Source organism: Etheostoma cragini, chromosome 14 (genome assembly GCF_013103735.1).
Source record: "Etheostoma cragini isolate CJK2018 chromosome 14, CSU_Ecrag_1.0, whole genome shotgun sequence".
NCBI lineage: Eukaryota > Metazoa > Chordata > Actinopteri > Perciformes > Percidae > Etheostoma > Etheostoma cragini.
In genome coordinates, this window is record NC_048420.1 from 12,414,351 (window position 1) to 12,428,092 (window position 13,742).

The window sequence follows — 13,742 nt, forward strand, 5'->3', positions numbered from 1 at the left end:
GATTTCACTGTAAAGCAGATCTCTCCTCCTGACCTCTACTTCCTGTATTTCTGTGTTTTAATGCTTCGTCTCTATGCCAGTGGACTCACTCATCTCACTATGGCTGTACATGTGCCTTTTATTAAAGATCATGAAACCTGCACTGCTGCTCGTGTGTGTGTGTGTGTGTGTGTGTCTGAATGCAGAGAGGACAAAATTGAGTTGGCTTTCTGAAACTGTTTGTCTGCAAGATTGCATTCAATTATTAAATCTAAATTTTATTTTAAAGCCTTATGCACATGATGGGAGAATATAAATCACATTCAGTAAAAAATTAATTATCCAGCATCTGAACACTAACGCACATTGGCTTATCATTATTGCTTGCATCACAGTGAAAGGTGTTTTAAAGTAGTGTCAAATATCAGATTCCAAAGACTTAAAACAGAGAATTTTATGTAATGGTTCTGTATGTCTGTAAAGACAAATATAATTGGATATTGAGCTATATATTTTCATGTTGCAGAAATTATAGAAATATATAGGAGCAAATAAATGAACAATGGCTGGATTCCAGTTGGCTGCTTTAGGTGCAGAGTGTTGGTAATGTGCATGCTGGCTCCCCGTCTCAGTGGCATGGCTTACTGGGACGCTTGAACACAACAGAGCCATCGTTATTGTAACACTGGTGCTTTGCATGCTATGAAAATGTCTGCTGTAAAACAAAAAGTCTATTTAATGTACATCATTCTCCCATGGGTAGAAATAGTGTTATAATGATTATTAGTCAATCAACGTAAAATTAATTAGCATACATTTTTAAAATAAGTTAATTGTTTAGGCAATTTTGTAAAAATCCCCATATTTGATTCCAGCTTCTGAAATAATAAAATTAGCTGGATGATTAATCAGTTGATTATGAAAAACACTGCAGATTCATCAGTAATGGAAATTATTGTAAGTTGCCTCCTTTTGAGTTGTACAGTCTGAAGAGCAATTGAACTTGTGGTTAAGAGGAAAAAAAAGACCTGTACTCTTGTGCATGTGAGGACAGTGTGTTGAGTCTTTGAGCAGGAGGGGGCGCTAAGGTCTCACTGAGAAGCCTTTGGAACATGCTAACTGACAATGGTCTCCATTTATATCATTTACAACAATTTTCCATATTTACTTGTTTTCATAAGTGTGAAAACCTAAACATTTTTGCTCAATTGTATGAAACTCTTACTGTGTGAGCCAACAGGATCCAATAGGATTCCCTTAAACTAAATGCCCTTAACGACCAACCATGTTAATGCAAAATCACTTGCTAAGGCAATGACGTTAATCTCCGTTTTATAAACTCAGTGGTAGGTTAACAACACATATCTCCGCAACTACAGCACACACATCACTTTGATTATCATGTGATACTGTTGTAAACAGAAAGTATGTCCTCATATAATGTACTTTATTTCCTGGCGTTTGTATCTCACCACGCCTGCATCCACTTGCACTAGCATCCTCAACGTTAACAATGCAAGAAACAAAGAGCCAAGATGATCTAGAAACGTGACATCATCAATCCAGCCACAGCACTTTATTCTATTCACACAGTGCATTTCCTTGGAACACAATATATAATTTAATATCAATATAAAACTCCATTTGTGTATATAAATTATGCATTCAATACAGCAGCTCTGATATATACTATTAAGCTTTGGTACAGTGGTACATTTCTGTATGTGAGTGGGTGTATGGTGTGTGTGTGTGTGTGTGTTTGTGTGAGAGAGTGTGCACATGCTTGTTATGAGTGTGAACGGAGTGCCCTGTGGGCATCAGGAGGAAGGTAGGTGTAGGTGAAGGAGTGTGTGTTAAGAATGTGTGTGTATGCATGTAGGTTCACAAAAAAACTGAAGTATCAGCGCTCCATCCGTCGAGACATCATCAGTACTGTGCGCTCCAGGCCGGGGCACTGAGGTTGGTGCAGCTGGGAGGATGGCAGCTGCCATGGTGGGAGGGTGGGGGCACCACGCAGCAGTAGCCCGCCTCCCCACCAACTCCTGTCACAACTTTACTTTGGGGATAGGAGACTGAAACACCTCCCTGCTGAAAAAAGAAAGTAAAGTTGGAGTGAAGGACTTGCAAACACAAGCATTTTTTGAAATGCTAAACACTACTTTTGAGGGCTTAATTGTTGGAGGCTGTCGCAGACAGAGACCTTCGGGTGCTCTGTGTTTACCTGAACTATGCTACGCTGATGAGGGGCTACTGGTGAGTAGGTCCCCAGCACAGCCTGGCCCTGGGTGTGTGAAGACTGCTGCACACCCCCAGCAAACACACCTGCTGCAAACACACAGTTTTACAAGAGATTAGTTTCAACATATATTTCTTCAATGCAATTTGTTTAGCAAAAGGTTAATTCAGAAATAATTAAGCCACAAGAGAGTTTTGCAGTTATTTAAGAAGGTAAGGTAATTAACAAACCATTAACTATAAACAAAAAGACGGCAAATATTCCAGAAATTTTTAATAGATTACAACAACGTGTCTTCCAAATTAATTCATTATTTTCTGGCTGTGTAAGAACTTATGTACTTCTCTATTTTTTATTATTTAGACTGACAAAAATCATGTATAATTTATAGTGTTAGTGGTGGATTTGGTTAGTTCACTTTTTAAATTTATTAATTCAGTATTTACATTTGAATCTTTGTTATCAATATCAAATAATAACAGCAACAAAAAAAACACTGCTTGGGAAATACATTCAGATTTTTTTTTCCATATTTCATGCAAACCTTCTGATGAAGTCATTCTGATGGTGCCATTTTGATTCTTCTATAAAAAATCTTAACTCATTTCAGTTTATTTTGTTAACGGACACAGTTTGCAGCTGTTTTTAACACATTTGCTCAACTAGATGCTTTAAATTCTAAGACATGACAGTGTTGAAATGTGTGTCTCATCGGCCTTTGTCGTAGCGTGGAATAGAAGCAGCAGGAAAAGAGACCGGTTCACTGTGAGACCCTCAGACTACATCTCTGACAGTGTAACGGCCCCCTCCTCTACTGCCACGGCCTCTCACACACACACACGCAGACAAAAAACACACACACACACACACACACACACACACACACACACACACACACACACACACACACACACACACACACACACACACACACACAGTACCTGTTGGTTGCGCTGCTTGGCTGTGGATGTGCTGACTAGGTGAGAGAGGCCTGCATGGGTGCTGAGCTGAGGTAGGGTACTGGCTGTAGCAATACACAGGCAACTATCGGAAAATAATATGAAAAATACTTGCTGTATAAATGGCAAAATCAATTTGGAAGTCACTAAACCAGAATTTAAGCATATCAATTCAGAGTTTATACCTATTGTTTTCTTAAAACAGCAATATTTAATACATCTTACATGATAAAATGATTGTTTCATGTACTTGCAGTAATCAAAAAAATTGACGTGACAGCAATTTGGAATCCCTAGGTCTTTTATTATTAAAGGATGGAGGAATGAAGGGATGCCGTCAATCCAGGACTAGGCTTGTAAATGGCTAGGGTGGCGGCGTTATATTAAACGGTTTACCAGATCGGATGTACTAGAAAATGGAGGGCCCTTAAGAAGCTTTGTACTAGGGAGAGACGATGATGGGCTTATTGTCTTTTTTGTTCCAATTCTGTTGAATGGTTTTGCGTATTGTAGTTACTGTCTCATCTTTTCTTGATTATTATTTGGGTATTCATGTTGTATGTTGTATGTTTTGTATTTTGATAAAAAAATCAAATTTAAAAAAAATTGTTAATCACCAAAAAAAGGGACATGAACTTTACAAAGTGCATGTGTATCCGTACCTGAGGTGAAGACTGGCAGTAGCTGGGGGGGTTGGGAGGGGGAGGGGGAGGGGGAGGAGCTGCATAGATGTAACCTTGACTAGGAGGGTACATGGGTGTGGCTTCACCTGCCGACTGACAGCTCACATGAGCAAACTGAGAGGAAAGATCTTCCATCTGTTGGTAAGGAGAAAGGAGGTCAACGTGCGCATGGACTCACCATAAACACACAGGCATACTGTTAACACACTTCTGTGCAGCAGTTGTCAGACTGTACAATGATACATACTGTGGTGTATGGCTGTGAGGGATTGACAGGCAACATCTGTGGAGCTGTGTAAGAGACAGATGAGTACTGAACCACCTGGGAGAGACACAAATATGGGGATAGAGATAAAAACATAAGAAGCAACGCATGTCAGGCTGAACATGTGAAACACTTCCTGCTCTGTGTGTGTGTGTGTTTGTGTGTGTGTGTGTGTGTGTGTGTGTGTGTACGCTACCTGCTGCTGTTGGTGCTGAGAGGGAGGGATTTGCAGCTGAGTCTGGCTCCTTATTGGCTGCAGACTGTCCGGAGGGTTGTACACAGCAGGGGTTCCGTCGGGGTTCAGGAAAGGCTGCCCTAAAGAGGTCAAAGAATTGAGTATGATAGATGTGTATGTGTCGTGTGTATGATCCTACTGGCGACTGGTGTTACTGGAGTGTTAATTACCAGTATGTGGGTTCACTAATATGCTTCCTGGCGGAATCCCATTCTCCATGATGAAGGCACAGTTAGATGGCTGCTCATCTATGATGGGAGGAGAGGAGGGGCAAGTGGTTTGCAGTCGGAAAAGAGCAATGGAGCCTGAGACAGAGAGAGTGAAAACAGGAAGAGAAAGTAGACATGAGAAAATAAACGGCAAGTAACAAATTTACATTTCTACACCTTACCTTAATAAGAAACTTAACACTCAAGCCCTGCCTGTGCTACAAATATACTGGGTGCAGCAATGACGGATTTTTCTTGAATATGCGAACAACTTTAGGTGTTGTGTGAAAATTTACAGCTATGGTGTGAAGGTTTTGTGGATTAAGAAACATGTTCCCACCAGAAGAACTTCAACTGATTTTTTGTTAATCACATGCTGCTGAATAAAGAACAGACATCATTTATAAACAGTGATTTTCCCAAGTGAGGTGCGGTGATGATATGTGCTAATAATTTTGCTTCCACACACAAGTAGAGAGGAGTGAAGTGTCTCACCCTCTAAGACTTAATTTACACCTTTGGGTGTGACAAAGAAGTGATAAAACTTCTCTAAGTGTTATTCTTGATGCAAGGTTCATAAAACACACCTGAACCACGTGCGTCCCAGCTGTGGTTAGCAACTTGGCCAGGTTTCTGGGCGGGACCCGTCCACTGGTAGGAGGAATCAGAGTCTGTGCTGCTCCAAGGTCGGGGGTCGTTACTATAGCGACAGTCAGTCTCAGTGCTACTCTGCCTGCTGCTGCCTGTCCAGCTGGAGCCTGAGCTATCACGACTCCCCCTGTGAGGTACATCCAGAATTATCCTACAACCGGATTGCTGTGTGACAGGTATGCAATTTATGGAACTGGGGGACAAAAATGGCTGCCAAACTTTCTCATAAACCACACCTAATGAAGGCCATGAATATATTCACTGAGATAAATCTATCTCATCTATAAATACTTTTCTTCAGTAATTTTCATTCACAATGTAGAAGATTTCCAAGAATTCTTAACCCTGATACAGACCCCCCCACCCCCAAAATGTAGGTCTTCATTTTGTTTCCACTGCGGATTCTGAACAGCTCTGTTGCAGCCGGACTGACCAGGTTAAGATGATAAATGACTACGCATCTAGGCAGATAGAACTCTACCTGAATAGCTGCCTTCTCTTCTGGGTCTCAGCATATGGATTGTACTCCTCCACAGCCCTGCACACACACACACACACACACACACACACACACACACACACACACACACTAATGTCCTCATCTGAATATATAAAAAGCTGGAAAGGCACATAGAGAGAATACACTGCAGGCAAGGTTACCTGGTTTCTGCATGGGTGCGCTCCTGGGTGCAGAGTGTCTGTAAAAGTACAGTAGAGAAATTAGTGATTCTCATATATGTAAAATCTCTCTCTCTCTCTCTCTCTCTTGCTCTCTCTCTCTCTCTCTTTCTCTCTCACCTCTTGGCTAAAGATTCGGTCTCGTGCTCGTTGGTATTCCTCCTCTCTCTCCTCCATTGACTTACTTTGCTTCTCCCGCAAAGGGTGAAATCGGCTCTGTAGAGAGAGAGATGGGAACATGTCAAAATGCTGATAGGATACAATCAATGTCAATTATAGAAGAAATTCCACGGAGACAGTCAACTATAGAGCTAGGAGGACAGACAGACCTGGTCATCTGAACTGTTGTCTCTCTTCAAAATAATTTTCCACTGGTGGATCTCTTCTGTCTTGTCCTTATGCACCTTGTCCAGAAAACGCTGCTCCGGTCTTGAAGACAAACAAATACAAATCGCTGTTAGTTAACAACAAACGCTAAAAGGCAAGGATTTACATGCAGGGACTCATTGTGCGTGCTTACATGCGTGTGCTGCTCGTCCTGTTGATGATGACAGACTTGCCTGTCTGGTCTACATTGTGCTCCATGCCGAAGTAGGCCGCCACCCGATGGACCAGCATTCGGTGGTAGGACGACATGTGAGGGAACTTCTTATATGGGCTGAGATGTGAGAAGACAGGAAGGTTAAAAAAACAAACAGTGAAAGGTAAAAGGAAGGATAGAGGCAGAGAGGAAAACAAGTATATAATGAGGAAGAGACAAAAAAAAGTTGGAGGGAGGAAGAAAGGTTAAAGAGATAGGATAGTAGGTAGGTAGATTGCGACTGGATGTATATTTTGACTTAAGTCCAATTTCTCAAACACACCCACAATAACAAAACTGGCTCAATATAACAGATCAGTACACTAGATAATCTGTATGGACAGAATTATAATATATGAACTGGAAACCTATCTCAAATTAGCATAAACCCCTATTTAGTAACAAATAGGATTAAGCATGCATACAAGTTATATGTCAGCATGTTTAAGCAAATAGATAGCTCAACGAGGAGTAAAAGTTATTCACACATACACGCACACACACACACCTATTGCTGATGATGAAGTCGATCATGTCCTGCTCCAGTTTAAGCAGCATCATGCGGTCTCTGGGGTTGCTGTTGAGGGTGTCGATGATAAACTGGTGTAGGTCTATGCCGGTGGAGTCGGTGTACTCCACACTGGACTCTGAGAGTGTCAAAAGCAGGCAGGATGTATTACGAGACAATAAAATAAAAAATACAGAAACTACACTGCAATATTAAACACCCCGGGAGAACTACATTTAAATAGTGGCACTGACTCCCGCTTTATTACATTTTATTTGCTTTGTCTTGTCTCTCTTTTATGAGATATCTCACACACACACACACACACACACACACACACACACACACACACACACACACACACACACACACACACACACCCCACACACACACACACACACACACACCTTTGGACAGTGAATGTTTCTTTGGATCTGTGCTGTTCTCCTGTTCATCCTCCTTACAGGACGTTCTCTCGTCATGGCAGCTAGATGAGATGTTTGCGTCTGGAGATGCCTGTGAGACAAGAACAAAAGAGTGATGATTGTAGTGATGAGAAGGGGGATGATGATCTGGGTCTGGGTATGTGTGTGTGTGTGTGTGTGTGTGTGTGTGTGTGTGTGTGTGTGTGTGTGTGTGTGTGTTACCTGGGTTTCTTCAACTGGTGAGGTCTCCTCACAGACAGCCATACTCCGCACTAACTTTCCTCTGGCCTGAAATACACACAAGCAAGTAATAACAAATTCATAGAGTATAATACAATAGATAAGAAAGTAAGAAAGAATAATGAGCAGCAGAATTATTTTAGCTTACCTTAACTTTTTTCTTTGGTTGCACCTGGTTATAGTTTTTCTGCGTGTGAGGACACAATTTGTCATAAAGTGAGAAGTGGTAGTGGGAGGGGGGGTAGGATGCATAATTTGAATGTGGTATATTATAAATGTGGCACACTACATTTTGTGTCGCTCACCTGCTGCACCAGCTTCTTACTGTCACTGTGACACTCCTCGTCCTCCTGATTGCAGGAAGACAGACATGGCGGAGGGGAAGGGCAGCTGATAATTTCACATGACGTCACATCACAGGGTTTTAGGAGGTCATCTTTGCTTTCTACAGCTGCTTCCGTCATCCTTCTAAACAATGCAAAACATTGACTAATGACACTGTGTGTTTACCCACATAACATCTACATTTGAATACAGTATTACTGCTGTGTAAAGATATCTTTGCCACCATTTGCATGAGTCTGTGTGCGTGTATATGCTGTCTCTACCTATCTGGCGTTGTTTACTGGAGAGCCTCACAGGTGAATGATGAGGTCATATATCCCATGTTCCCACAGGGCAGCCAGAAATGCAATTATCCTCTCCGCACGTGCCGACTTCTCGGCTCTTTACTGGTCAATGGAAAATGGCCTGAAGAGATCGAAAAACACAGGAGAAAAAACAGTGTTAGCGGCAATTGTACAACAGAAACACACACACACACACACACACACACTCTCACACACTCACACACACACACACAGCATAAAAGCATGGCTGCTGGAAATGACATCAAGTAGCTAAGCTTGTGTGTGAGTGTGTGTGTTAACCTCTCTTGGCTTCCTAAACGCACAGTTAATTGGTGCTTAAAGTGTATTACTGTAAGTGTTCCTTTGCATGTTTGTGAAGGTAGCATTGAAGTCATGTGGTTCTACGAGGTATTTGAATGTGTATTTAAATGTGTGTAGCTGAACGCATTTCTTGTGTGTTTGCATGAGTGTGTCCTTAAGCTTTTCTTAGAAACAGCAGCTGTGGAGAGCATCATCCGATCCGCCAGCACTGATATTCCCAGAATGCCAAGCTGAGTCTCTGATCCCAGTGGTGAGAATATTGCAGAGACCAAAGAGATAGACACACACAAGAGGAAGTGACATTCCACAATCTTTTCCTGAAGGGCCAACGGAATTCAATAGGGACACACTCTGCTGTAACACAGACCTCAAGGGGACACTTATTCATGTAACACCTGGGACAGAATAATGAGCTCAGAGGATGCAGAGTCCCACAACATGGTTATTTAACACCCGACTGGAGATTATTGCACTTAAAAATAAAAAAAGACCTCTGTCAGTCTATGTGCAATCAAAGTGGTGTTTACTTCCCAATGAAACACAATACATGACCCCCAGCAAAAATATTCTTGGTATGATAGAGAGGCCCCAGGCATCTCTGCATGTTGGTCTAAAATATTATAATTGGAACACCATCAAACTCAATGTGGTACTTTACAATTAGAATTGGTTGAAAACACTCTGTACTTTATGTGTTACTGTGTGAAAACATAACTCTACAGTTAGCATGTTTTTATTGATATGGCATATTCATGGGGGTTTTCTAGAAAAAATAGTCATGGGATATGAAACCTCCCTGAGTTGGGGATTAGATAACAGGGCACTGCTCTCTATGAATTGAAAATATGTGATTCTGTTTTATTTAGACATGTAACAACTAGTCAATTAATCGATCAACAGAAAATAAATGGGTAATTAACTCCATTTCAGTCACAATTAAAGCAAAAAACGCCAGACAATTTTCTATTTTCAGCTTTGTGTAAAGAGTTGCCACTTTTCCTACGCTTATATTAAAGCAAATAGAACATCTTTGCATTTTGGATTGTTGGTCGGATGAAATAACCAATTTAAAGATGTTACCTTGGGATCTAGGAAATCATGAAAAGCATATTATAATACTTTCTCATGTTGAACAATTATTCAATTCTACAGATAATTGATTAATCAAGAAAATAAAATGCAAAGTATTAATGCAGAACTGTTTGACAGCTGGTGAAGCCGATCTGTATCACTGTGTGAGCTTGGTGAGCTTCTGCATACTACCTAGGGAAGACACCTAAACACTCTAGAGGACATAATAATTTGGGAGACTCCCTAATGTGCTGCTGGCGTGTTCTTGCTGACCTGTCCTTAAGCCAAACAGACTAGCTCCATGTGTGCTATGCACTGTCACTGACCCTGACATTAGACCTCAGAGGGGAGGGGCGAGGGTAACAACACATCTACTTTAATTAATGCCATCAAAGACATTTTGTGTATAAAATAAGAGAAAGCATGTTGGTATTAAACTGTATTAGAGCTCTGAATTGAGAGCAATACCATCAATCAGGGACATGCCATAAGTGGGACAAAGAGGGAAAAGAACGACGTGGAGCAGATGAATGGGAAGGCAAGGGAAGCAGGGTATGGAAAGAGATGATAAAAGATTCTGCAGGAGCTTTAAAGGTAAAGAGGGGTGAAGGAAGACGATGGTGAAAGAGGAAAGTGAAGAATTTGTGATAGAGAGCCTTGCAGTACAGTCTGTCTCTGGGCTCTTCAGCCGACGGCTGTGAAGAGGGGATTTGAGTGGAGCTACCAGTTTTTGAGCTGAGCGCTGCAGAAGCAGCCGGCCGCCTGGGGAGAAGGTGTGACACGATCATTAGCGCGTGACGGATGGCGGCAGGGGGCAGGGAGCGCCGGTACCCGCTACATCATCATCCATCTGCTGCTCTTCCCGAAGCCTCCAGCCTTAGAACCACCTACTCACCAGGACACCTTTCTTCTCCATCCAAAGGCTGCCTGGCTCTACACTGACACACAGGCAGGCCAGTGGAGAAATATCCAAAAGCTACTTAAGATGGCCATTGTCAGCTCTACCAAGTTGCATTAAGTGCTTTCAAGCCCAGTGCAATCCTGTTTGTAATTAAGAACACCACTGAAAAAATGTATGTTTTAATACCGGGACTATAAATATTAGTGGCAGTTTAACACTAGGGTCTACTATTTTACCGTGTATGCTTGGATTTATTATCCTGCCCTCTTTACTTCCAGTCATTCATCTGTACATTTTTCTCATCTCTATGGATTTGCTAGTCTAAAATCTTTTTTTACTTGCACCCTTCCCTCTCCTGAAAACCAAACAGAATAGATATAGAAAATAGAAATCATCAGTGCCTGTGGTCCCAGAAGCTGATTGTGTTGCGGCTGAATTTAAAAAGGAGATTTGTGATGTTTTCTCCCTCAGCTCTGAGCTCATTAGGAAATGATTCAGCTAGAGACTCAGAACTAGAGAGCAGGTCTCTCTGGTTTAAAATAATTGAGAATTGTGAGGCAAAGCATTCAGTGCTTTGTTTATCCATAATCTGTACAGGCTTTGCCCCCAGAGTCTGTAATTGGACTGCTTTCCTTTCCCTCTTACAGTATATAAGGTATTTTAAATGTTCACTTACACATTTGTTTTTTTAAATCTATATATTGATGCATCTTGTGTGCTTGCACCTTTTACATTTGCAGCTGAATTTTTCCCCTTCTGTGCACATTTTATTATATGTCCTTGCTGCTGCATATTCAAGTCATATAAAACAGGGCATGCATTATTTCACTACCTACTTTAAGACAAGCGAAGAACAGAAAGTAGGCTATCCATGAGAAGAAATGTAGGTTACACCGTCCTTTGCGCAGCCACCAGCTTTATTACCAAAGTGACTTGTGGGTGCGACAGCTGTGTCGCTCTGCAGCTGAACTCAAACCTCAAGACGGGGGGGGGGGGGGGGGGGGGGGGGGGGGACTGCATATATTCAACACAGTACAGTAGCAAGTGCTTGTTTTAAAGGGCTACTTCACACAAAATTATTCTTCGCAACTCTTTATAGTTCAGTTTACAACTGATGGCATCTTCGCTGTGTCAAACGTTTAAACGGAGGGTGCGGTAAGTAAGCAAACAAACAGGTGTTGTCTTCATGCACAACTTCTGGGGCATCCTGTTGACCTACATGACGGGACAAACTGATAACGGCGCCCGATTGGGTTTGTGCGATCTTCTCAGGATGGGTGAATGCAGGAAACCGATGGGAACCGTGTCTTATAAGAATGTGCGTGTGTTTGTGTGTCGCGTTACCGTGACCCAGGCTAAGCTGCAACACCGGGCTATTTTTACACCCGGGAGGGAGTGGACCTCTTGCTCCGGGACTTGACCGTGCTGTCAGCTGCATGTGGATCAACGCAAAAGACGGTGGGCAAAGGATACACAGCAGGAACTCAGTATTAGCTACATAAAGGGACTTATCCTACAGAAACAGGGGGACACATAGGCAACTTAAATCGCCTTAAAACTCACATTTGTACACTCAAACACACACAAGCCACAATACAAATAAAGAGAGAGCCATCTGGTTAAAATCCATAAATAAAAAAACACAATAAATTTACTGGCTCCTAAATTAACGTTATCATTCATTCATAGGTGTACCTAACGTTACAGACCCAGGGGAAATGCCACTGATAGTTAGAGCCCTTAATGTAACCGTCGACTGAACAGAGTTTCGGCTAAATTATAAATATTTCTTAACCCAGTGTGTTCTTTTATCGCCTTAACCCATGATGTGGTGTGTGAATAATATTGCAAAAGTACAAGAAACAAGGGACGGCGCTGACTAAATCAGCAACACAAGACAGCAAAAAGAATTGACGTCCACCAACGGTTAACGCTAACCGTTAATCAAGCTAGCTAGTCGGAGAGATGTCTTCGCGGTGAGAATGTCCGTTAGCTTACCGTGAGGTGATGTCTTCCTCCCTCCGTGGGCTTCTGCCGGTGTAGCCTACCGACCGACCTAACGTTACTGCTGTCTGTTGACTGTGAGGTCCGTTGCTCCTCCTCCGCCTTTTGCCTGTCTCTGTGGGGAACAGGGGAGCGCGGGGGGAGGAGTAAGGAGGGAAAAGAGGAGGGCCGACAGCTCTATGCTCTGAACAGAGCCACGCGCCCACGCACACGCGAGCAATGCACGAGAGTCAGCCCTCCACCAGCCCACTCATCTCCATCTCTGTCCCTGTCTCTCGCTCCCATACATACTGTCTGTCTCTCTTAATTGTCTTCCATTTCCTTTTGAACTCAATTATATATCCCCTGGCTATGCAATATTACTACTGCAATAACTGACTTCAACACTTGAGGGGACACAACAAGAAATACTCTCTTAAAGCTTTGTCAACGTAAAGATTTTCTTTGTATAAATTAATGGACTGTACATATTTCTGAAGGCTACCTACAGTAAGTAGGCTAGCCTACACATGTCTGTGTACTTCAGTTGAGTATTTGCATTCCATGTTATGTTGTAGCATAGCCTACTTTTTACTTCACAACATTTATTTGACAGGTTTACGGTTACTTTATATAGTAAGATTTTAGACACAATATGCTGAGGCCCCATTATAGATTAAACTATCTAACATATGAGGTAGTTAAAATTAGCATCCCCTGAACCAGCTACAACTGTTAAACGCTGCTTAAACATTAGTACTCACAAGACCTATTTTATGCATTGTGAGTAGGCCACTTTTATTTACCTTTGCTTGATACTTTGAGTAAATTTTGCTAATAATAGGCTACTTATACTTTTACGTAATCAAGATTTTCAATACAGGACTTTTACCTGTAAAGTAGCATTTTCATATTGTAGTATTGCTAATTTTACTTCAAAAGACCTGAATAAGTCCTCTACCAATGCTCTCATGTAGGAAGAAACAGTAAGTTCACATGGTCAAATTAACACTGTACACCCTGAAAGCATATTAATTAAAGGACAGCCTTGTAAAGTCTGATGAGATCTGGCAGCCTCTCTGTTACAAGTATAAGTACTGCATTGAAAATGTTACTTAAATAAATGTATTTAAGTATCATCAGGAAAATGTACTCAAAGTAAAAGTACTCAATGCACAAAAATCTTCAA

At 41.7% G+C, this 13,742-nt stretch overlaps 1 protein-coding gene across 3 annotated transcripts; it reads right to left on the reverse strand.

The window, feature by feature from the left end:
- Positions 1–1,409: 1,409 nt before the first annotated feature.
- On the reverse strand, positions 1,410–12,800 carry arpp21 (cAMP-regulated phosphoprotein, 21). 3 transcript variants are annotated; one of them, XM_034891647.1, is made up of 21 exons: positions 12,569–12,735; positions 11,915–12,002; positions 8,257–8,398; positions 7,954–8,116; positions 7,797–7,835; positions 7,631–7,696; positions 7,391–7,499; positions 6,984–7,122; positions 6,416–6,553; positions 6,225–6,324; positions 6,016–6,111; positions 5,878–5,915; positions 5,699–5,755; positions 5,154–5,344; positions 4,528–4,662; positions 4,319–4,437; positions 4,105–4,179; positions 3,837–3,992; positions 3,157–3,259; positions 2,201–2,304; positions 1,410–2,064 (listed from the first exon to the last, which is right to left on the reverse strand). In XM_034891647.1, the coding sequence occupies exons 4-21, from the start codon at positions 8,110–8,112 to the stop codon at positions 1,906–1,908; spliced, it is 1,983 nt and encodes a 660-aa protein (XP_034747538.1). In that variant the 5' UTR covers positions 8,113–8,116; positions 8,257–8,398; positions 11,915–12,002; positions 12,569–12,735; the 3' UTR covers positions 1,410–1,905. The 3 variants fall into 3 exon arrangements, with proteins under 3 accessions (XP_034747538.1, XP_034747539.1, XP_034747537.1); XM_034891648.1 differs by lacking the exon at positions 11,915–12,002 and having other exon boundaries at positions 2,201–2,297; positions 12,569–12,800; XM_034891646.1 differs by lacking the exon at positions 11,915–12,002 and having other exon boundaries at positions 12,569–12,800.
- Positions 12,801–13,742: the final 942 nt, after the last annotated feature.